The 25,915-nt window shown below is 34.7% G+C and overlaps 1 protein-coding gene and 1 pseudogene across 25 annotated transcripts in view; both read left to right on the plus strand.

Annotated features, from left to right (window-relative positions):
- Positions 1-25,915, plus strand: part of EPB41L3 (erythrocyte membrane protein band 4.1 like 3) — a 208,975-nt gene that overhangs the window by 139,552 nt on the left and 43,508 nt on the right. For all 25 annotated transcript variants that reach the window (XM_016120918.2, XM_016120919.2, XM_036229872.1 and 22 more), the window contains 2 exons: positions 20,547-20,651; positions 21,830-21,872. In XM_016120918.2, the coding sequence (XP_015976404.2) occupies positions 20,547-20,651; positions 21,830-21,872 (148 nt within the window). The remainder of the gene's footprint in view (positions 1-20,546; positions 20,652-21,829; positions 21,873-25,915) is intronic.
- LOC118610070 lies at positions 11,783-11,904 on the plus strand (annotated as a pseudogene).

Here is a 25,915-nt window from a genome sequence, read left to right on the forward strand (position 1 = left end):
AAATGGAACTACATCAAAGTACAAAGTTTTTGCACAGGAAAGGAAACCATCAACAAAACAAAAAGACAACCTACTGGATGAGAGAAGATAATCACCTATGATACATCTGATAAGGGGTTAATATCCAAAGTTTATAAAGAACTCATACAACTTAACACCAAAAAACCCCCAACCAATCCAATTAAAAAATTGGCAGAAGACCTAAACAGATATTTCTTCAAAGAGGACATACAGATGGCCAATAGACATACGAAAAGATGTGCAACATCACTAATTGCCAGAGAAATGCAAATTAAAACCACAATGAGATATCACCTCATACCTGTCAGGATGGCTATTATCAACAAATCAAAAAATAACAACTGTTAGTGAGGATGTGGAGTAAAGGGAACCCTCATGCACTGCTGGTGGGACTACAAATCGGTACAGCCACTATGGAAAACAGTTTGGAGGTTCCTCAAAAAATTAAAAATGGACATACCAAATAATATCAAAACACTATTCAAAAAGATATATGCATCCCTATGTTCATGACAGCTCTATTTATAATAGGCAAGATATAGAAACAACCTAAATTCCCAACAGTAGATGATTGGATAAAGAAAAAGTGGTACATATATGCAATTGAATATTACTCAACCACAAAAAATATGAAATCCTACCATTTGTGACAACATGGATGGGCGTGAAATAAGTCAAAGAAAGGAAGACAAATACTATATGATTTCACTTATATGTAAAAACTAAAGAACAAAATAAACAAACAAAACAAAAATGGGTTCATAGATGCAGAGAACAAACTGCTGATTGCCAGATGGAAGAAGGTTTGGGGGACTGGGTGAAAAAGGTGAAAGGATTAAGAAGTAAAAATTGGTAGTAACATAATAGTCATGGGAATTTGAAGTACAGCATAGGAAATATAGTCAATAATATTGTAATGGCTTTTGTATAGTGCAGAGTGGGTACTGGTTAATTAGGGAGATCATTTTGTAAATTATATTAATGTCTAATCACAATGCTGTATACCTGAAACTAATATAAAAAAAAATAAAAAGACAAAAATGCAGGTCATCCTATATGTGTCCTTCTGTAGCAGGTATAGGATATGGGAATCATTTTTTGCCTCTTAAATTAATTCTGTGGCATGCTTTCTTTTTTAGTTTTAATTTTTTTCAGTTATAGTTGACACTCAGTATTTTATTGGTTTCAGGTATACAGCATAGTGATTAGACAGACATTTATATAACTTGTGAAGTGATCCCCCCCAATAAGTCTAGTACCCACCTGACACCATACATAGTCATTACATTATTGTTGACTTTGTTACCTGTGCTGTACTTTGACATACTGGGTTTTATCAAAATTACTAAGGACACATCAGAAGCAGCTAGGAAAAAGGAAGAGGTGGAAACCTACCCAACTCACTTCTTTTTCATGTTGGGACAGATATACTACTATTGTAGAGAGTTTCTCTCGCCTGAAGAAATTGGGAGTGGCTTTCTGAGGCGTGTTTCCTGCATTCTTTCTTTTTAAGGACCTAGCTTTTGAAACAGGGCAGATATTTAAAAAGCACAGCTGCAGATCTTTAGCTGGCTGTAGAAGACTCCTTAGGAGGATAGATTTCCCAGTAGTGGTTCATGTTGTTAAAAATCATAAGCACGTGTCCAGTCACCGTTTGGCAGGTAGATATTAATTATTGGAAAATGTTAGATGACTATTCCTGCGGTGATATTTAAGGCAACCTAAAGTCAAGCGGCATTCACATATTTTATTTGTTTATTCTTAAGTTTCCAGAATAATTCTAATTATGAGTGGGATACTTACATAATTGTGTTTAGAATTTGGCCAGATAAGGAGGGGTGAAAAGAGAGCACTAAATGTCAGAAACATCAGGGGCAAATGATTCAGATGAGACTGGAAAGGAAGGCCAAGGACTCGTCAGGAAGGATGGGTTTGATGTGCTAACAAGGTTGGATACTGTTTGGATACATTGGTTTTCTACTTCTGTGTAACAAATAACCATAAACTTAGCAACGTAAAACATCACAAACTTATTATCTCATATTTTTTGACTGGTCCTCTTCTCTAGGTCTCATAAAGCAGAAATCAAGTTGTTTGCCAATTGTATCTTATCTGGAGGCCAGACTAGGGAACAAACTACCTTCATACTCCTTTGGGTTGTAGTCAGAATTCATTTTCTACTGCTTGTAGGACTGAGGGCTTGGTGGCTGCTGATTAGGGACCACTGTTGGGTGCAGAGTCCATTTTATGTCCTTGCCATGAGGTGCCCACTGTCTCAGTAACAAAGAACCTTCTTTACCTTGGATTCTGCTACCTTTGATCTCTTTGACCTCCCCTTCTGTTACCAGTTGGAGGAAACTCTCTGCTTTTAAGGGCCCATGTCTTACTCAGCCATTAGTTTTTACAGCCAGCAGTTACAGGGACTTTTCTTCCCAGCCTTGGAACCATGGGGAGACCCCCGCAGCCAAGATAACACTCCTGATTTTCAACATCCACACATGGGACTAGCCTCGTTCAGTGTGTTCTCCCTCTTATCTGTCTTAAGGTGGCCCCTTTTGTATGTCCTTAGTTGTAGTACTTCTGTTCAATTAGACCTCAGGTGATTTTCAGTGATGGTTGTTCTGTAGTCTAATTGTAATATTGATGTGGTCATGATAGGGGGCTAACACAGTATTTACTTACTCTACCATCTTGACCAGAACTAGGCCATTTGTGTTTTTAAAACATACTTCTCTTAAATGATAATCGAAGAGGAGCATACTTAAGACAAGAACACTAGTCTGCTCTATTGCAATGAAGTAGGCAAGGGATGCTGAAGACCAGAAACAAGGCAGAGGCAGTGGATTAGAGGAGTGAAAACATATTTTTATGAACTATCAATGAAGATAATTAGACCTGGTTAATCAGGGGAGAACATGGGTAGTGATAAAAGAGTGTAAGTAATAGTGACTTTCACACTGATTAATCAGGGGAGAACATGGGTAGTGATAAAAGAGTGTAAGTAATAGTGACTTTCACATTTCTTGGTTGAGTGACCACATAACAGATATAGATCACAAGAAGAAAAGTTTATGGGGAAGATAATAAATTTAATTCAAATCAATTTAATTTAAAGTGCCCAGAATATGAAAGTAGCAGTCTACCATTGCAATTGGATATATCATTTAGCATTTGGAGGAGAGGTCAGCCTAGTGACTTTGTGGGAGCCATTATCTTTTATACAATTCAAATATAGGAGTGAATGAGATTGTGGAGATTGTCAATGAATGACTAAGAAGAAAAGAGCACTAAGAGTACAGCTCTGGGAATACTAACATTTAAAGTTAGGAGTGGAGAGTGTTTTGTCAAATCTCTCCCCTCCCACCCTCAGGTCCTTCCATACACCACCCAACCCCTGCACTTTTTCACCATATCCTAACTAATGAACTGGGTGTGCCTGACTCCATGGGGAAATTGCAGTAGTAATTATGGTTGAGTGAGTCTCTTTCAAACAATTCAAAGAGAGTCTACATAGAAAAATATTCTCAGCATCAATTTTCTAAATGCCATTAAAGCATTGCATACTGGGTGGAGAAAACAGGGAGTCGGAGATTGTACACGGTACCATCCATTGAAAAATAAGTGTTGCCATTTATTGTAATTCATTCTTGTGCTCCAGCTTGTTCTCCTTTTATTTCTTTAATTTGGCTCTTTACTGTCTTTTGTCCATTAAAATTTCAGTTACACAAAATGATAAGAACCATGACATTTCTTTTTTTTAAGATTTATTGAGGTACACTGGTTTAATAAAATTACATAAATTTCAGATATACAACATATAATATTATATCTGTATACTCTATTGTGTGCTCACCACCAAAAGTTTAGTTTCCTTCTGTTACCATATATTTGACCCTCTTTACCCAATTTTCCCTTCTTCCATCACCCTCCCATCTGTTAACCACCATTCTGTTGTCTGTATCTATAAATTTGGTTTTATTTGGTTTCGTTAGCTCATTTGTTACTTTTTTGTTTTATATTTCATATATGAATGAAATAATTTGGTTTTTTGTGCTTTTCCATCTGACTTATTTTGCTTAGCATAATACCCTCAAGATCTGTCCATGTTGTCGCAAATGGCAATATTTCATCTTTTAATGGCTGAGTAATTTTCCATTGTATATTTACCTCATCCTCTTTATCCAGTCATCTGTTGGTGGACACTTAGGTTGCTTTCATATCTTGGGTGTTGTAAATAATACCGCAATGAATGTAGGGTTCCTATATCTTTTCAAATTGGTATTTTCATATTCTTTGGATAAATACCCAGAAAAGGGATTGCTGGTATCATGCGGTAGTTCTATTCTTAATTTTTAAAGGAACCTCCATACTGTTTTTCATAATGGCTGCATCAATTAAGGAATGACTAATCCCTGATTTATTTAAACAGCTTAGAAAACCATTAGAAGTAGTTGTCCATTAGCATGCTGTATAATTGTGATTTTTAAGTGCCATAATTATATTCTGAATAGTGAAGGAGCTTTTCAGAAAGTTTTCTTAAAATTTTTATCTTGAATTAGAAAAAATAAACCCCTTATACATAGCCTCCAGCAATTTTCCAGTTTGGCACTATGGTAGTACCCTGCTCTTCATTCAGATAACATCCCAGCCCCCTACACACACCTTGCCTCCCCTTCCTCTTAGTCCAGGGCAGAACGGTACCCAGTTCCTAATGCCTGGTTTGGTTGCCTCTCTCTACAGCAGAGAAGCAAAGGATTCTTTCCCTCTTCAATTTCGTGGATTGTATTGACTAGAAAGTGCACTTTAAGCTTTTTATTTGTTTCTTCTGGAAGAGGTCACGGATTCCAAGTTGCGGGAGGTTTTTGTTGGAACACATACCATTTCCATCAATAACATTAGCTTCTTATAGTTTGTTATTTCCCTTGTCAGACAACTATTGAGGATATTTTACTTCTAGATAAATGGAGTGTAGGTCTTCCTGTTACTTCTTCTGCCAAGACTGCCCTGTTTTGTTAGTGCTGCTTAGTGACTGTTTCCTGCAATCTAGGTCCAAGATATCTCTACAAATGGCAAATTGAAGTGGCCAGATATTAATTCATGAAATGCTTCATACAGTGGAGGTTTCTTTTTGTCAACAAAAAAGACATTTTTTCTGCATGGGAATATATTTGTTCAATGTGACAGACAGCTGTGTTTAACTGGTATGTACATTTGGAGTCATTTTCTAATAAGGGTGAAAGATAATCCTATCTCTAAGTCCTATTTACACTTAGGAATGCACTTCATTTTCCCTGTTGTTGCTTATAGGAATGAGTGATGGTGTGCAGATGTATAGCTAGCACAAGGAAGTGGTTTTTATTATGGTGTTTGGAAAACCAGAAAGAATAAAGAGACTTGTTATTTCTTATGGAATGCCATAGTGACAGCACATAATGTCACTAAAGAGTGACCACATTCTTTAGGGAAATGCCATTAGACTGAGCTCGAAAAGCACATGAATGGTTGTAAATGATGACCCCAAGCAAAATGCTTCAGTTATGTCTCCAGTTACTCCTTTAGAAAAAAATACGATCCAGAATGTCATGACTTGCAGAGCATCTTTAATAGTACAACACTCAAGAATTTGTCATTATAAGAAAAAATAAACACCGAAATTACAAATGTAATTTGTTTCAAAAATACGTTTTATTTTATCTTGGAGCTCTTATTATTTTTAACCCAACAGGCTCTAATAGGGATTTATAGTGTTTTACATAAATACATTTAATATAATGAGAAGAAAATAAATAAGTGGAAAGGAGGACCAAGGGAAACAGAGAAAGAAGCCAGTAATGAGGTTAGACCACACCATTTATGTTCTGAGTGAGCACTCCAGCAGGCATGGAAGAGGGGACTTTGACTCATAGTGTCCACACAATAAAAACACCCCAGTTGGTCAAAAGAAGTATGTTTATTTCTGATCTGGTTTTTGAGAGAAACTCTCTACTGCTGCTCTCTGCTAGTGCCTTCCAGGAGTAGCTCATGAACAGCCATCAGGAAATTCTCAGTGCTTATTATTTCTCTCACTCAAACCTTTAATAAGTATTAAGTAATGGTTTGTCAGTTTGAGATTATGTTCCTCATTAAATATTTGAGATGTGCAGCTTTTTATGTTGTCATTTTAGCTGAAAACTATATTTTTAAATAGCAGAACAAGGGGTGATATTGTCATTTCAGGATAAATGAGGGCTTGACAAGAACATGCTCACAAAGGGAACAACACCCTCCTCCCGCAAGGACATGAGCAATGGCAGTGCCTGTTAAAATACACCTCAAACATTTGGAACTAGGCTGTTGAAAAGACAAAAGGATGCTCAGGACCCCAACACTGTACTTTATAGAGCATGGCTTCAATGATTTCAGCTCAGAAAAACTTTAAAACTAGAGCAATATAATTCTTTCTGTACTCTTCAAGATAACCTCAAAGCAAAATCTATGCTTACATATGTAAATGAGTTTATTTCCTTTATGGGAATGTTGGCTGTAAGCCCATTAAATTATTATGACTGCTACAAAACTATTGATTTCAGTTTTAGAAAAGCTTTTAGGTAGCAGGACCAATTGCACACTTAATAGTTAGCTTTCCTATCTGCTGTCCACATGTTTATCTTCCTGTTCTCCTGTAGTTAGATAGGGGAGAGGGAGTAGTTTTCCTTCTTATCCAGAAGTTTTAAATAAAATTTTAAAAGGGAATCCAGATCACATCCTGTTTACTACACATGAAACTATCCACATTCTTCAAAAGCAGGTGGTATGAAGATATGGGTCTGTTGATACCTCAGAGATCAGGCTGCTCTCATGTAGTTTAGTCAAGGGAGGTCCTTAAAAACCATGATCCACCTTAGGTTTGTGTATTCCAATGTGAGGGGTGTGTCAAAGGAACGTAAGGGAGTACAGCCATAGCTCAGGACCACTTGCCTCTTCAGAACTTGAGAAACTTATCAGCAAATTACCCTGCAACATTAGAGGTAGGATTTAAAAAACTATTAGGTATTTTTTTGTGTGTGTGTGGAAATAAAGTACTGTTTTTTGTTTTGGGGTTTTTTGTTGTTGTTGTTGTTGTTTGCAAAAGTGGTAGAAGTGGAGGGTGGAGAATCCAACACCATAGATCTGGCCAGAGTATATTATACCTTCGTGGTAGAAAAATATAAATAAACTGGTCTTGAACAAATTTTAGAGATCAGCAATTTTTGAAGAGTTTTGAAACAGGAAATCAACCTCAGGTGTATTTATTTAGTTTGATTTTCTTTCCTATTTAAAAATAATAATTGTTCTCTATGTGCTGGGAATCTAATCATGAGTTTAAACTGCTTGCCTGAGAGGCTAACTTTAATGTTACTCAAATCATAATATGAACCAGTATAAAATTGCCACCCTGACATGTGCAAATGCAGGAGTTGCAAAAACATGTTTTCTCAGATTTGACGTAGTCCTGGGGGTCAGGTATGAAATCATGAGGGAAGGGGTACTTGAGTAGACATCTGAAGGGTGAGTGGATGGAACTTTCCAGGGTATGCAGACTTCTTATGGCAAGAGAAAGCCTTGGAGGGAAAGAGGGCTAAAGGAAGGCTGCATGATGGAGTGTGGAGAGCCAGGCAGAACCCTGGTGGGGGAGGCCGAAGAGGAAGCAGGCAAAGTTTCTCAGGCCATGATGGGGTCTTACCACATCCACACTTTGTCTGTCTCTGTCCCAGGGCATCTCTCACTACTGAATTTGATAGTCACATACTGGTCTTTCCACATGGACTCATTCTCCCTGAGAGTTTGTTTGTTTTTATGTAAAAAGAGAAGTTAAAATAAATTTGATAAAATCTTTGAGTGACCTTCTTGGAATTTCACTTTGTATCATAGCACGCATCCTAGATCATAGGCATTTTGCTACCCAGCAATCCTTGTTAAACCAGGTGAGAGCAGGTAGGACTGGTTTATAGGATCAACATTAAAAGATGGGGGGTGGGTCATCATCACCTGAGTCCCTAGGAACATTGACAAGTCCCTCAGTCCTGAAACTCCCAGTTCAATCCTGAGCACAGATAAACTGCAGGGAAGATAGCGGTTCTCACATGAGCACAAGAAAAAGCAGAATAATCTGAATAAGTGGGTGAGATTTTACTTTTAACTTGAATGGGATGTTTTAAATTTTCCTGTTATAGTTGTTTATTAGGGTAAATGGCTCTACCTACTTTAAAAGCAGTTTGTTTTCTTGATTCAGCTTGCCTTATAGTTTCAATTTTTATGTGATTGTTATTTACTACTATTTGCTAGTGCTATTCATTCTTTAAAAAAAAAAAAAAAACTTTAACCAGAAAACTTAAAGAAATAGCCATCTTAGATTCAGTTAAATGAGGTTTTGAAACTGCTGCAGGGAGGGTGACTTAATGCTGCTCCAACTTCTACTTCTGCTGACCCAAGGACACCCTGTCCTATCTGGTCTGGTTCTAGAATTGGGACCAGGCCTCCCTTCTTTGAAGGGATGAGCAGCGTCCTCCCCACCCCCACTCACTGGAGTGGGGACTGACAGGCAAAGAGGATTAGTGCTAGCTTTTCAGGATTGTGAGCTCAGGTGGTATTAAACCAGGATGTCCCTGATTAAGTGGTGTCAGAAAACGATACTGACCTTTGATGTGTAGATCCAGCTATAGCCTGGAGTGGTTCATGTGCGGTAGTAAATGTGTCAGAAAAAGCTGAAGAAAATGTATATACAGTCAGAATATTTAATGATTGGAAAGGCTTTTTTTCCTACCTACTGGATTTTAAATTATAATAAGCTCTAATGAAGACAAGACTGATACAAGTATCATTTAAAGTGTGATCATCTATCCTGTTTTTTTATCGGACATTTATGTTTAATTGTATATCTTTAATATTTTATAATATTTTAATTCAAAAGCTTATATTTAAGGGATGAAGAAGTACAAACTAGTCGTTACAAAACAGTCACAGGATTTAGAGTGTAGCATAATGTATATAATCAGTATTATTGTAATGGTTGTGTGTAGTGCCAGATGAATGCTAGAGTAATAGGGGAGATCACTTCATGGATTATATAAATGTCTAAATTTTAAAATAAAAAAAAAAGAATTATAAAGCCATGAAAAAAAAGCTTATGTTTAACTGGTAAAATGATATACAATTGACCCTTGAACAACATGGGTTTAAATCATGTGTGTCCATTTATACATGGATTTTTTTCAATAAATACTGTAAATGTATTTTCTCTTCTTTGTAATTTTCTTAATAACTTTCTTCCTCTATCTTACTTTATTAGAAGAATACAGTATATAATCCACATAGCAAACAAAATATATGTTAATTGATGGTTTATGTTATTGGTAAAGCTTCTGGTCAACAGCAGACTCTTAGTTAAAGTTTTGAAGTAGTCAAAAATTAAACAAGAATTTTCAACTGTGCAGGGACATTGGTACCCTTAACCCATGTTCAAGGGTCAACAACTGTAACTGCATTTTTATATTATGTGAGTATTTTATATAATAAGCCTGATACCCTTTCTCTTCCTGATTACTCACAGCCTTGCCCTATTAATAATTGATGGAAAGGAAACAAGTTCACTTAGTATGTGTTTTTTAAGCAATGATAATATTATCTTTATATTGTTTTGATCGTCAGTGCATTATAGATTAGAAAAGTGACAGCGCTGCAGATTCATACTTATTAAACTGATATTATTAGAAGCTGTGTTTTTGTTCTCAGTATTTGCAATGCCTACAGCTCTTTATTTGAACAAATGAATTATAAATCAAAATTTAGATTCTGTTTTTTTTGTTCGTTTTGAGAATTGTCTTGGAAAAGAGATTAAGTACTTCTCATAAGAAAAAAAATTTCTGAGTTTTACATCATTCAGAATTATGTACTATGGTTATTTTACATGATGGATGTTTGATTGTCTCTCAAACATTCTTCTCTCTTTGGCTTCCTTTTCTGCATTCATTTTGCACACATTGGCTTAGTGACCTGAATCTTTAGCAGATTAACAGCAGGAAATGTTGTCTGAGAGTTCACTGCCAACATCTCGAATGTGTGATGTGAAACTCTTTGTAAAAAACCAAGCCCAATGTTTTTACTGGCCCAAAAGACGCATACTTCACCAGGAAGCTATTAACTACCACAATGCATGTCTATGAGCACAAAAGTATGATTTCGATTAGAGGCTGAAATTGCTACAACAAATGAAGTCAGAAACAGATTGTTGCTGAAAGAAAAAAAAGGCCTTTTTTAAAAAAAAACAGTTAAGAGCTTACTGTGCAGGAAAGAACTTGTCGTGATAAAAGTATTTGTGCACTGAATCTCAGTCAAAATACAGGTTGACTCTAATACATTGAAACAGTTCATTCTTGTTTTGGCAGTACTATATGAAATATATGTAATATATAAAACTACCTTATGTTTTGGCCTAGCATGTACCAAAATGTGTCAATATACCCAGTACATATAAAAAACCATTCCATGTGTTCTTGTAAAAGGTAATTCAATAACACTCATTTACCGACGTTAATCAAAATTTTCAAAAATTTCCCAATTTTATCTATGCAGTGATTTTTGTTTTTCACAAGACAAATGGGATGATTTGTCTTCTGTGATTTCACTGCAGAAGAAATAGACTTTCAGTAGTATGTCAGTCTCTATACCAAATTTCAGCATTAGCAACCCTAAATTTATTGGGGTCCTTATCAAAAGGGCCTAATAATAATCACCAGCATTTATTGATGAATGAATGCCTCTCACAATCTAAGCCATATACTTTCCTGTGTTTTATCTTATTTGGTAGAACAACCCTATGAGTAAGTACCAATATTATTTCCATTTTAAAATGAAGGCAATGAAGCTGAGAAAGGCTAAATAATTTGTCCAACTTTACAATAATTTGTCCAGCTAGTTTTAAAATTGAGATCAAACCCTTGGGGCTTTTGATATACCTCACTTAGAATAGAATGGGGGAAAACAAACTTATAATAGATCAGAAGTCTAGTCTAAAGATGTTTAAATAATACGAAATGAATTATAATCTCGAGATAATTTTGACATGGATATTACTCTTTTATTTAAAAACTTGTCAAGACCAAGAAATAGGTCCATAGTCCTATTTTAATAGAACACTCCAGGTCATCATTGATAAGTAAGCAGGAATGTGGCATAATAATTATTGATCTATTTATTACTATTTGAAAGACAGACCTTCATGGTGTTCTGAAAAGCTGATTCCTCATGAATTTAAAGACAAGGCTGGCAATATATGTAACATCTAGACACAAGAAATTTGATTTCTGCCTCTCATGTCAGCCTTCAAAGATTATGCTGCCTGGATCACATTTAGGATTAGTACATAGGCTAGAAGATCTCATTAAGTCCTGCCCCGTGGGCATAGATTCTGTCAGTAGTGGTATGGATAATGGACTTTCGACTGTGTTTATTAAACTCGATGTTGAAATTAGATGTGAGCCAGAAAGCCCCCCAAAAAAGTAGACGCACGTAGGGCGATGGCGCCATGTATTGCTTCTTAGACCTTTCCATCCTCAGACCTCTCTAAAGCATTCATGGTCTGTTGTCACACACCAGACATCATTGTCTTTTGTTTCTTGGTTGACCACAGCCTCTTGGTATTTTCCAAGTGTGGATTAAAAAAAAAAAAAAAAAAAATCCACTTTCCACTTAAATTTCAGAGCAGACAGTGTCAGAATGTTTTTCTATCAAAACTCCAAAAGAAGTCTACAGCCAGGCCACACTGAATGTGCCTGATCTCATCTGATCTCAGAAGCTAAGCAGAGTCAGGCCTGGTTAGTACTTGGATAAGAGACCACCACCTAGAAATACTAGGTGCTGTAGGCTTTAAAAAAAAAAAAAAAATCCGAAAGGGAAAAGGAAAACCCAGGAAAAGATGACCTACACAGAATCTATGTGTCTGATTTGGGCTTAAGCTCTGACCTAGATAATTTGCTGAGTTCTTCAGATGCTCCTAAACTCCTCATAAGTTGTGGTGCAATCACTTAGAAATAAAGAGAATTCCTGCTGACCTTTAGAAGTAAGGAAAATGGAAAAACGTTCAGTGTAGAAAAATACAATTAGGGAAGGAAGCATGGCATTTTGCTTCAAGATTAATCCAAGATAATGCGAGGGGAAATTCATTCTTCAAATTCATGCCAGTAGCACTTAATTGGCACATATGTTGAATGCTAGCAGGCGAGTTTAAGACATTCTATCAGGGGAGTTAAGATGGGTGAACAGTTTCCTGTCCTTAGGGAGCAGAAATACAAGTTCATAAAATACAAGAATACATAGAAAAATATAATTTCCAAAGGGATATCAGTGGTCTATTTGAGGAAGATATGTGATAGAAAGAATAAAGATTTATAGTGTTAACACTCCGCCAAATTGTAAAATAGCTGAAATAAGGTTACAAAAGTATCAGTTTTCCTGAAAGTTCTCAGTATCATATATATTTCCTTATATTAACATGAATGGTTTAAAGCTAAGCAAATATGACAGGAGTCTTTTTTGTTTTTATTTTTTTCAGTGCAGTAGATGAAAGAAATAATGCACACACACATCCTGATAGAGATTTGGTCATTCCCCCCCACCCCCACTCCAGCAGCCCCAGAAGTATGAAATGCTGGTTAGCTCCTGTCGTCATGCAAAAAGGCTTGTGAACCTCAGTTTCATTGTAACTGTGCAGCTCTAGATCAATAAAAACTGTTACCCATCTTCTAAAACTAGACTATTGTATTTGACTTTACAAATTTCTCTAATTTCAGCGGTCAGCCTTTGCTGCAGGAGAACTTCAATCAGGCTGATTCATAGCTTTTGTGCAACTGAAGAAAAAACAAATTCTATTGAAGTCTTGTGTCTAGACTTGGTAACTTGTGCTCCCTGCTTTTGCACTGATTGTCTAAAGGATGGATTGAAAAACGATTTCTAGGGAATTGAGCACTGAGGCAATGCTCGCCTCTGAGAATGCACTGACTGGTGTAGCTGTTTCCAGGTCAGCTGTAACCAGGAGCAGCTCCTCACTCTGCCCTTCCCTAAGTTTAGTGCCCTGTGTTTGCTCCTCCCAGTCACTTCTGTAACTTGCTAGGGAAATTGTCAGTGTTTCTGCTATATTACAAAAGAGAACATCAAAACATTTACTGACCCACCTGGATCATTCTTTAGTCATGTAGCATATTCTTGAGTAAAAGTCTCTATTTTAGCTCTACAAAGGGAAAATGCTGCCCCTTGAAAACATGAAATTTAAAAACATTTCTATTTCATATATTTTATTCATAGCTTTAATGCAAGCTTATTGGGATTTTTTTGTTTTCACTTTTGTTTTTTACAATTCAGTCTTTTATCATTTCTCATTTGTATCATTATATTTCAGCATTTGGCTGGTTATTTCTTGAGAAGTTAAATTTTTCAATAAAATTTATTGGAAAGAGTATCTTAAGATTTAAGCATGTGTGTTTGTAAATAAATTTTATCATAATGCAGCTGTGAGTGTGCTGGCACATAAACAGAACTGGTTTGGGCCTAAACTAAATCTTAAAAAGTTACACATTTCCTAAAAAGAAATTGCTTTAAAGTCTTCACATTTAAGAATTTTTAAGTTATAAATATAATTTAACCTAAAATGTACTTACAACCATGCCTGCATGAATCAGCTGGGGATTTTAAAGACATTTAGGTGCCTTGGGCCCAGCTTCAGATATTCTGATTTATGTGACTTGAGGTGGATTCTTGGGCACTGGAATTTTTAAATGTTCCTAGGGTCTATTGTTGAAAAGCACTAGTTTAAAAATATTGCTTCTGTGACATCGCTTATGATATACTTGTGAGAAAAAAAATTATGTAAAGTTTCATCAAATTACCTTTTTAGTCTCTTAATGGTATTTGACCAAAATGAATCTCTGTAAAAGATTAATTACAGAAAGCATGATGCCACTGGAGATGTGTTTATAGCCTGCAGGGATAAAGGTTACTGAGCAGAGATATAGCCGTGATATAAGGCAGAATATGGAAAGTGCCCCCTCTGTGCTTTAAAGTGCTATAATGTCCAAAGGAAAGAAAAATCAGATTTGGCTGGGAGGATGGGAAATGCTTTACAGAAGTGGCACTGGAGAGACTTTGTGAAGGATGAGAGAGACTAGGGGGCAATAAGCAAGGCAGAGCCTTTGGGGACATCATTATAGGTAACACCTGTAATGGATTGAAACACATCAAACTCGTTTCCATCCATGAGTTCATAGTGATAGTACAGAAAATCTAATTGGTGATTTTTGGATGATACTAGAGAGCCAACTCATTATCTTGAAATTGGATAAATGGAAAGGAGTGAGTGTTGACCCTGACTTTCATCATCAAACTGTATTACTGGATAAACAATTCCGACAGAAGTCTCTCTTCATAGACATACTCCAACTAATAAATGGAAGAGAAATGATTAGGATTAGAATATTCCCATCCTGCAACCTCAAATTAATGGATCTAGGGCAATGATCATCAGTGACTGCCGTTATCGCAAAAAAAAAAGGCAAGGTTCACTTTATGCCTGCTAATGAAAGTACACAGCATCACTTATGCAAATCAGTCAAGTCAGAATCTGATCAAGCGTCTAGATTTAACAACCAGTTTACAGGAAATACAAGAGACAGAAGAATGAGTTAAATCATACCATGGCGATGCAAACAGCAAAGTCTAGACTGAAGGAAACCTACAGCCAAATGACCTGTCGCATGGACATATTAATTTCAAAGGCAAAACCAAGATAAGTGGAGATTTAATTTGCAGGTTAAGAGAGACTAAAGAGATATGTCAGCCAATGCAGCATATGGACTTATCAAACAAACTGGAAAAAAAAAAAAAAGTAAACAATTGACTAGGTATTTGATGCTGTAAAAGACTTATTGCCAATCTTGTTTAGATATGATAAAGGTATTGAGGTTAAATTTTTTAAATGAGTAGAGTTACTATATTATATCTATATTATCCAGTGGCCCTCAACCTTTTTGGCACCAGGGGCCAGTGCTCCTATGAGAACCTATGCCTGATGATCTGAGGCAGAGCTGAGGCAGTGATGCTAGCGCTAGGGAGTGGCTGCAAATACAGTTGAAGCTTCGCTTTCTTGCCTGCTGCTTTCCTCCTGCTGTGTTGCAACCCAATCGCTAAAAGGCTAGGGACCAGTACTGCTCCACAGCCTGGGAGTTTGGGGACCCCTGCATATACTATACTATATAGAGATAAGATTACTTGCTGTGATGCATTAGAATAAAGGGGAGGGTTGAGCTGAATGGACCTATATAGATGAACAAAGATTTGATCCTCAGAAGGCATTTGTTGAAACTGGGTGATGAGTATTCAGAGTTTTATTATACCTTCCTATTTTTGTATATGTTTGAAATTCCTCAAACTAAAGCATTTTGAAATTAATTTTTAAAAATTGCTCCTCTAAGTGGACAAGTGAAAATAAAATTTTCATACAAACTTCCCAGAAGATGCTAGTTGATGAGCAGGCATTGAGAACGAGTGTTTTTACAAACATTATTTAAAAAGTCATGAATGACCTTTGACTTACAGGAAGTTTCATTAATGTTGCAGTAAAGCTTATTTTATCTGTTGTATTTGAATGGTGATGATGGACATTTGCTCTTGAATTTAGGGCCAAAAAAGAAAGCTTCTGAACCTTAGTTAATGTGTCACTTTAGTTGTTTATAGTTAGGATTACATAGTTGTGCAGTGTACCTTGTGATCTATTGCTTTGACCTGTCACCCAGCTTGTTAACAGATCATCTTGGCTTTTGCTGGAAGGCATTTCAGACTTGTTCTTCCAGGGTGTGTGTGTGGGAGGGGGCGGGGATGGAGGAGAATGGCAGGCTGTCCTAGAGGATTGTGTGTGTTGTGACTAACATTTCGATTTTTCTAAAATGTTTACTCATGATAAAAATTTTGTATTTATTTACTCATGATAAATAAGTAAAACATTTGGAGTTTAATTTTTTTAAAGTATTCGATAAATTATTAACAATTTAAAATAAGACTAAGTATTTTTATCACTGTTTCTCTTTTTAATTATTAGACTTTTTTGAGGAATTTTAGGTTTACAGAAAAATTGAGCAGAAAGTACAGAAAATTCTCCTTTAACCCCTCTTTCCCTATTTTTAACATTTTAGTTAGTGAACTACATTTGTTACAATTGATGAACCAATATTGACATATATTATTAACAAAAGTTTACATTAGTGTTTACTATGTGTGGTACGTTCTGTGGGTTTTGACAAATGTATAATGACATGTATCCACCACTGGAGTATCATACTCAGTAGTTTTACTGCCCTAAAAATTCTCTGTGCCCTACCTATCCATCCTCCTCTCTCCCCAACGTAACCACTGATCTTTTTACTATCTCCATATTTTTGCCTTTTCCAAAATGTCATATAGTTGGACTCATGCAGTATATAGCCTTTTCAGATTGGCATCTTTCATTTAATAATATGAATTTGAGGTTCCTCTATAGCTTGATAGCTCTTTTCATTTTAGTGTTAAATAATATTCCATTGTCTGGATTGTAACAGTTTATCCATCCATTCACCTAATGAAGGATATCTTAGATCTTACTTGCTTGCATGCTTTGGCAATATTGAATAAAGCTGCTATGAACAAATGTGTGCAGGTTTTTGTATGTACATAAATTTTCAGCTTCTTTATGTAAATATCAAGGAACATGATGGTTGGATCATGTAGTAAATTTGTTTGGTTTTGTGATAACTGCTAGACTATCTTCCAAAGTGGCTCCACCATCTTGCAAGGAATAAAGTTCCCACCAGCAAGGAATAGAGTTTCTGTTATCTTTGTCAGTCTTTGGTGTTATCTGTATTTTGAATTTTAGCCATTCTAATAGGTGCATAGTGGTATCTCATTTTAATTTGCAGTTCTTTAATAACGTGATGTTGAACAACTTTTCACATACATATTAGACATCTGTATATTTTTTGTGAGGTGTCTGTTCAGATCTTTTGCCCATGTGTTTTTAATTTGACTATTCTCTTGTTGGATTTTAAGAGTTCTTGGTGTATTTTAGATACCAGTCCTTTATCAGACATGTGTTTGCAAATATTTTCTCCCAGTCTGTGTCTTGTCATTTTATCCACTTAAATGATTTTCTCTTTTGATATACTTATCCTAACACCTAACAATTTCATGTCAATTTGGAATATTTTTAAATTAAAATAAATTGCAAATTAAAATAGTTAATAATGAAAGTTGTTTAAATTGCTTTGGGGTTTACTGTTCTTAGGATATATAGTATTTCAGATTGTTGGGCTGTAATATCCCCACTTACTTTATCAGAAACAGAAATCCAACTTTTCAGTTGACAAAAGAGGTCAGTCCACCATTGGTTGTTACCTTAGAAAAGCAAAACTGACTTTTCAGGTTTAGGTGTTAACAATAAATAGTTACATGAACAGTTAATGCCTTTAGGTCATCAATGGGACTTAACAACTCACAAAAAAAACAGCAAACAAGACTTTAAAAAACTGTTAGATTTTTTTGGTTAGGTAATTATCCATTGATTTAGAATACCTCTGTCAAATTTTTTTTGTAGTCTACTCAATTTTTGGCTCATTATGGATATATGGAGATATATATATATATAAAGAAAACTCAGTGACAGGTGCCTAGATTTGATCACCTGATGAACATCATGTCTTTAGGAACCAAATAAGTAACATAAATTTTTTTAAATTTCCAGTCAGATGGTTGAGCTTTAGTCAAATTAGATATTATTATACAATCAATAAGTAGAAATTATTGACTTGAAACGTGAATATTATACTAGAAAAAAAAAAGCATCTGAGTTAAAAGAATCAAGAATTTGGGAGAATTGGGTGTGATTGCAGAGGGGATCCAGTCAGGGCTGGAAAATTGTCCCAACTCCATGTCCTCTATTCACTGGAAGCATCATTTTCATCCTGCCTAAGGGAGCTGAACCCTCATCAGGGCTCCATGGGAAAGAATGCCATAATCATTAATAATGTTTTCTGTGAGCAAAGGAGGCCTGGTTATAGACTAAAGCCCATGATTGCCTTGCTCCACAGAATTAGTCAAGGATAAGAAAATGAAGTCCCAAATTACTAAAAAGGCTTTTCTAACATCCATCTAGCTGAGGGCCATGGTGATATTTAGCAGGTAGGAGTTTCATCGTTTACATATAACTATATATAGTAGCTTCTAGACAACTGATCTTGGTTCTTAGGACCAAAAAAGAAAAAAAAAAATCTGTTCTAGTCAAGAAACAGCTATGAGTCACTAATAGAAATTAAATCGTCAGAAGCCAAAAAACTAAGAACCAGTTAGTATAGTGGTCTGCGCTTGATTTAATCTATGTCACCCTTTAGACAAAAGGAAGAATACAGCAAACCAGAAAAAAGTTAATTTTTAAAACATGCCTAACGCAGCCTGTGGCATATTCGGAAACAATTCCTCTATCAAGAGACTGGCTCTGGTCTGCTGGGCCAAGTATATAGGAGGCTTTGTAGAGATATGTTTTTTTTATTATTATTATTTGAATTTGTTTTATTTTGTTTTATTTTTACTCATTGAGAAACTATTTGGCCAGACACTGATAGGTATCTGTGTGGTATGATATGTGTAAATATTGCGGTCTATCCTAAAGCAAATTAGGTAGTGAGCAGGTAATTGATATCTAAAGAAAGAGCAGTGTTAATAATACTAAAGCTCTTATTGATACCACAAGAAGTTGTATATGTGCTCCTACAGCAAAAATGCATAAATTCTACATTAGGTATTCTGCCATTTGTCAGTCACTTGAGCTATAATTGCTAATGTTTGTGGAATGCTTGATACGTGCCATCACTGGACCAAATTTGAGTACTTTCTCTTATTTTTTAATGTCAGTCATTCCAAAGAAGTAGGTGGTATCATATCTAATTTACTGAGGGAAAAACAGAGGTTCCCTTAGCTGTAAGGGACATAATAAAATTCAAACCCAGGGTTATATGTTAAAGCCACCACTCACAGCCATTATGTAATAATGCCTCTCTCATCTAACTTCTCTAAATCCCTGTGTTCTTATCTGTAAACTGGAAATAATACCAATAGAAGCATAAGAAGAACCAGTTTTTTTGTGTGTGAAAACTTTATAGTTTGTTAAGCATTATTCAGAAATAATGTGCTATTATCTATAAATAAAGATTTAAACCAGTGAGCAGCACTTCATTGTTATATCATTTATTCCCTTCCATTGAGCAAACGTAATTATGTAGTTTTGCTAACATATAATTTATTTTCATACATTATTAAACTTTTATCAAAGACATCATTGATTTTAGCTAGCTACAACTCAGGCTTTACTTTTCTGTCATAAATTTATCTTTTTTTCTAAATGGTTATGCTTGAGGGGACTGCATAATTAACTTCAAGTATAATTATGGTTGTACAGTAATACACACCATTTACAGGTCTTTTGAATACTTATTATTTTGACATCTACATTGTTTATCAATTTTCATATTTCTCATTATTATTGTATTAAATCTTAAAAACAGATATGCTTAATAGATATGAAATGTTGGTGCTACACAAACAAAAGTATTTAGCTTAATTTTGCCTGTTAATCCCATCTCAGACTTTAAGGACATGTTGAAAGACTTTTGAAGGATTAAATAAAAATATGATACTGTGTATCATAGTAAATTACGTTGATGGATATTTTTCCCCAGTTGACTATCTTTTCCCTTTCTCCAAATGTCTGCTTGATGGCCAAAAATATAGCACATATATTTGTATCTTACATTTATTTACAAATAACTTAAAATCTTTAAACTTAATCAACATTTTGTTATATTTAACAAAAATGAATTTTTCTAAGAGAAAGTCAAAGAAAGTTTAACACTATAATATGAAACGATAATTTGTGTCAAATACCAAAAACAAACTAATGAAATTATTTTAACGAGCTTTAGAAAGTGATTCATAGCTAGAATTTCTAAGTAAGGACTGGTAGAGAAAGTTCTAAGGAGAGGTTGAAGACAAGGAATAGGGTTAATTCTTCTCAGGTTCAGAATCTGATACTATGGGAATTGAGTTTGGGCATTCTGAAACATGGTTTTTTGTTGGTCCTTTGATATTCTCTTACCATCATGATTTTTATATCTCACAAGATATTTGATGCTTCCAAGCACCACATCATTTTCCTTGCTATTTCTATTTAGAAATCATCCACAACTTACCTGTACTTACTCAGTGACACTAGCGGTTTTTGTTTATTTGTAGGGACAGGCTTTTCTAGGTTTAGGTCCACTTTGTTGAACTTTTTTATTAGTCAAAAAGGAAATGGCAAAGTGTGATCACACTTGATCGTCACTTACTATAAAGGTACAGCAAGCATATTTAAAATTTTTACCCATTTCTATTCATAGCAACTGAAGAGTACGTTTTTTTTATTGCATTGACTCGTTTTTATATTTTGTTCTCTGTAGAAACGCTCCAGAGGCCAAGTGCTGTTTGATAAAGTGTGTGAACATCTGAATTTGCTAGAGAAAGACTACTTTGGGCTTACATATCGAGATGCTGAAAACCAGAAGGTGAGTGATTAAAAGCAGTACAAAATACTATGGCTCGAACTGCTCAGTACTTCAAGAAAGTGACCTAAAACTGAATTGGTAAATCTTTTCTCCACCTTCCCTCACAATCCCACATTACTTTTTTAAGTAGATGCTGTTAGTCACTTTATTTCTTCATAAAGGAAATTATTGACAACTTCCATTAATCTTGAATATTGTGGAAACAGTCAGCGTTTATTTTTTATGCTTGAGTTATTTATGGTTCCAGGAAAGCATTTTATGTGGTGCCTTTTGAGGATGATATATTTCAGCGATTTGAGCCAATGAGTATCAAATACATATATAGAAATCAAATACTTATATAGAAAACATGTTCACTGACTGCTGTCTATTCTTAATTGATGTTACTATGCTTTCGTGTTCTTGCCAAATCAGAATATGAGATGAGTTGCTTGCTGACCTGGTACGACACTTGTCTCATGTAGTTAGTAGGTATTTAATGTTTAATGGACTCTTACACCTGAGTAATGCAGTCTCTTCAGGGCTTTACCTCACTAATCCCCACAACTACCTGAAAAATAAGGAAGAAGAAATTGTTACTATTGTATTGGTACTAGAAACTGAGTCACAGAAAGTTTGCTCATAGATGTTACATGTTTTGGTGCTGTGTGGTGAATCATACTTAATACCTGCTGAATTCACTGGACAATGTGTAACTTCATCATTAAACATTCGAGTGTTCTGATGAGGAAAATCATAAATCTCAAGCAAATGTTTACTTGTTAGCAAATCTAAAGCAAAAGTTTTCTAAGTAATTGCCTAAGAATCTGTAATCACAGAAGTTACTATGTGGGACTGAATGGCTTGGACATCAGTGTGCCAAGTTACATGTATCCTTAGTTTATTCTCGTAACTTATTTGAACATAGATTCCATCATATTTTTCTGTTTCTCTGCTAGCTTGAATTCACAAAGGCATTGGTTGTAAAAGAAAAGAATTTGTCAAGAATGAATTGTGGACATGCACATTTTTTTCATTAGACCCTCGCAGGACCTGGCAAAGGGGCACCAGACATGGGGGAAGGACCCAGCTTGGAGGGCCTTGCAGCAACCACACATTAACATGGGTCTCTACCTGGTCAACATTAAGTCATTTTTACTCTTCTCTGATTCAAATTCACACTATCATTTCCTTTTCAGAATTGGTTGGACCCTGCTAAGGAAATTAAAAAACAGATTCGAAGTAAGTTCTTTCGGATTATTACTTGCAAAAATGAAGATTTTTCAGAGATTGGGGTTTTCTAAATTGGTAGCCCATAGCATACTCACATTCCTGATGTGAATACAGTTTGTTGAAGGACAGATTAAGATCTCAGATTTTATCTTTGGCAAGTTAGCCTAGCTTAGGTCCCATTTTTAATGATCATAACTCGGAAATCAGATGACTATGACATTTGACCTATTCCCTTGCCTATGAACTATGATTTAATCAAGTGAAGCTCCAGTTGGCAATTAATTATTTAAAAGTTTCAAATTTAATTATCAATGTTATATCAAGCCTAACTGTCATGGAAGTATGAAAGTTAAGCTAAAAATAACAGTCATTTAATCATTTAGAAATGGAATAACAAGTTGGACTGAAGTTTACTGTCTGGTGACAACCTTTTTTCTTGGTCCCAAAAGGCAAATTAAGAAATGCATAGTTCCTAATGGAGAAAACAATTGAATGAGCAACTCACAAAATTGAATTGCAAGGAGCTGATAAGCATTAGACAGGTGCTAAATCTTACTAACAATTAAATGCAAATTAAAATGAGACATACTTCATCTATTCAGATTAGCAAAGATTTTAGAAGTTTAATAATACCTGTACTGGCAAGTATGGACACAACTGGTAGAAATATAATTTTTACATCCCTTTAAAAAGGTACTGTGTGTCAGTATTTATTAAAATTTAAAATGTCCTTATTTTTTAACCCCTAATTTTACTTATACAAATTTATCCAGCATATATATGAGAGGAAAATGTACATATGTGTACATGTATGAAAGTTCATTATGATACTCTTTACAATAGCATAAGACTAAAAACAACCTAAATATTCATTTATAAAGAAATGATTAATCATGGAATAACCATAACTTGAAATACTAAGCAGCTATTAAATAGAATGAAGTAGAATAAATGTGTCTTAGCTCTCATCATTCAGACGTTACTGAAACAAATTGTATTTGTTTAAAAAAAACACATATATAGGTGTATGGAAATATTTTAAATGAGTATGAAAGATATTAATAGTAAATACCTCTAGAAGTGCCACTGTAGTGTAGAATTTTGAGAAAGAGGAATAAAAATTTTATTTTTTAACCCTTTTCTGTAGCTCTTTTACCATAAACATGGGTAATCTTTACTATTTTCAATAGCTAAAATTAACCATAAAATAGCTAGTTATCAATAAAATCTAGATTACTTTTCCTGAACAACTAATTCTAGTTGAACAAATTTGACCAGTTTATTGATAAGAACATCATTCTCATTGAAGTTTTTAACAATTTATTTTTAAGAGTAAAGATATTTCTGGCACCTTCGAATGTGTTGAAATATTAAAATACGCCAAGTACTAATAAGAAGTAATTAGTAGTGAGCAGTTCGAAATGGTTTAATAATAGATAATATCTCAAAAGAAGAAAAAGTGTCATTGTACTTCTAGTTATTAGAGAGCCTGCTGATTATTTATACAACTATAACATCTTTACTACATTTTTGAGAAATTTGATGTTTCACTAACCAGAAACTTGTTGAATAGTTACATAGAAATAAGTTGCGGTTGAAACCAGGGACAGCTACGGTGTGATAGTAAGTGTAAACACGCTTTGTTCCAGGGAGTCCTAATAAAAATTTTAAGATAATGACTGTATTCTAAGAATATTTTTATGGAGTTATTTAAAACAGATGTGCTGAATATCCCTCTAACATTTTGTGTTCCTAAAGTCCTCTGTATCCCTCTAACTAATGAAACGCTGTTTTGTACCTTGGTGATTTATAATTACAAAGCACTTTGAAAATATACTAAGTCTTTCAGAATAAGTCATAATACTGTTACAAGGAAGGCTGTATAAACAGTCAATTTTCTTTTCTATTGTTATTGGAATTCTTTTTTTCCCTTAACTTTCCATTTATCCTGTCTCCTACCTTTCTTTCTAAGAGAAGAAAGCTAAAGACACAATCAGAATATAAGACTTAAAGGATATTTTCATCATAATTTGCCTTTTGTTCAGGCAGTGTTTGTGACTACAAAATGAAGAAAATTAAGAGACAGTCTTGCAGATAAAGTAGGAGAGAAATGAGAATTAGAATTTTTTAAAGTGGAACTTGGTATTTTATCTATATTTCTTATTGTTTAGATATACTAAAATTCCTGTCTTTCCACAAAAATGTACATCTTACGAAGGCAGAGAAGTTTTATCAAACTATTATAATTATTGTACCATCACCTCCTCTTCCTAAATAGAAATGAAAAAAGGAAGTTTCCATCCTTTTTATGCTGAAGGTCCACAGTACGTCTCTAGAATGCGATCTTCAAGAGAATGGCAATCAAGCTTCTAAAGTTTTTAAATTACAAACATGAGAAATAGAAAAATTCTGAAGCTAAAGTTTCTTATGAAAAAATTCTAATTCTAGTTATCTTTTATTTATACCTAAACTCAAATTTTTAATGTAGTATATTTTATAATATGAATATATCATATTTACAATACAGTAATTAATTTCATGATAATAATATAGAGTATATGATATATAGTAATTTTTTGCTATGAAGGCAGTATATTTAGAAATTTTAAGATTTGGCAAGCATAGAAGATTAAAATTAATTCTTTTCATAAGAATGAATTCTTCAGTTTCACAATTTTCTATTTATTATAAATTTATGATTTAAGATGCTATAGCAACGCTATACAAGTATCATTATAATGCATTTAAGCTGTTTCATTTCCTGTTTCTAACCAGTGCTATCATCTGAACAGATGTAGACTTGCAAGTCTATTCATTGCATAACCATATCCTCCCCAGTTGACCTGCCTCTGCCATATTCTTTGCAGGGATATGTATTTAACTAGATTTTTTTTTTCTTGACTGGAATGTAGGTAGTAGTTTTCTTAAACTTTCCCAATGTTTCAAAATAATGACCTACAAAGCCTTGTAGTAAGTTATTTGGGTTATAACTTTAGGCAAGTGGATTCTTTAGGATTGGTGATTTTCAAAGTATGGCCCCCACGCCTAACTGCTTGATTACAAGGGGGTTTATTAAAAACACAAGTTCCTAGGCCACATTCCAAATCTCTTAGAATAGCAGTCTTTAGCTGGAGCCTAGGAATTGGCATTTTTAATAAGCACCTCAGATGCTTCTTAGGTCCACTATAGTTTGAAACTCACTTTCCTGGATGAGGATTTTTGCACTGAAATATCTTTCTTATACTTTTATTACTTTTTAGTTTCCGACTTAGAGTGGTTCCCCTGAATTTATTATGAGATTGTTTAATTACATTGCTAAACTATTCATTGGATTCAAGGCATTCTTTGAAGTGGTTATAAAAGAGCAATAAATCCATTTCTCACAACTAATTCATTAAATTCCACTTTCTTGGGGGAAAGCTAGTTCTCATTTATGAACTTTACCAGTGGCAGGCATAGAACGGACTCATTCTAGCAGGAAAGAGTAGGAATCAATAGGGAAGTAAACCAAATCAGACTAGTTTTAGAATAACAAAAGGAAGGACTTTTTTGCAAACAGTGGGAAAAATAATCATTAGAGATATATTTGATTGACAAATGTTTTATCGCTTGTAATTCTTATAGCTCATGGTTTAGTAGTATTTTCTGAGTGGTTTAAAAATAATAAGCACCCAATTATACCTGTTGTTATGCCAAGTCTTTTGTAAAACATCTCAGGTAGCAGCCCTGCTATGGGGAACTTTAAGGGTAATATGAATGGAAGTGTTAAGGATAAACTAGAATTAATAAATGGACCTATGTCATTTATGCTAGATATCTAGGCAGATAAGTATTTGCCACTTAATAAGATAACAGTGCAAAGAAAGAAGGTAGGAAGTACTTTAAATACTATCCCTGTCTTCTAAATGTTTGGAAGGGGTTCATGGAGAAAATGGAGTTTCCAGATGTCATTTAATGGGGAGAGGGAGTGTTTGGAGGTCTTAGGAGAGTATTGAAACATAAGAGTTGGATTGTGAGGTCACAGAATCACAGAGTGAAAGGAAGACCATGGC

The sequence above is a fragment of the Rousettus aegyptiacus genome, unplaced genomic scaffold (assembly GCF_014176215.1).
Source record: "Rousettus aegyptiacus isolate mRouAeg1 unplaced genomic scaffold, mRouAeg1.p scaffold_m13_p_12, whole genome shotgun sequence".
Lineage (NCBI taxonomy): Eukaryota > Metazoa > Chordata > Mammalia > Chiroptera > Pteropodidae > Rousettus > Rousettus aegyptiacus.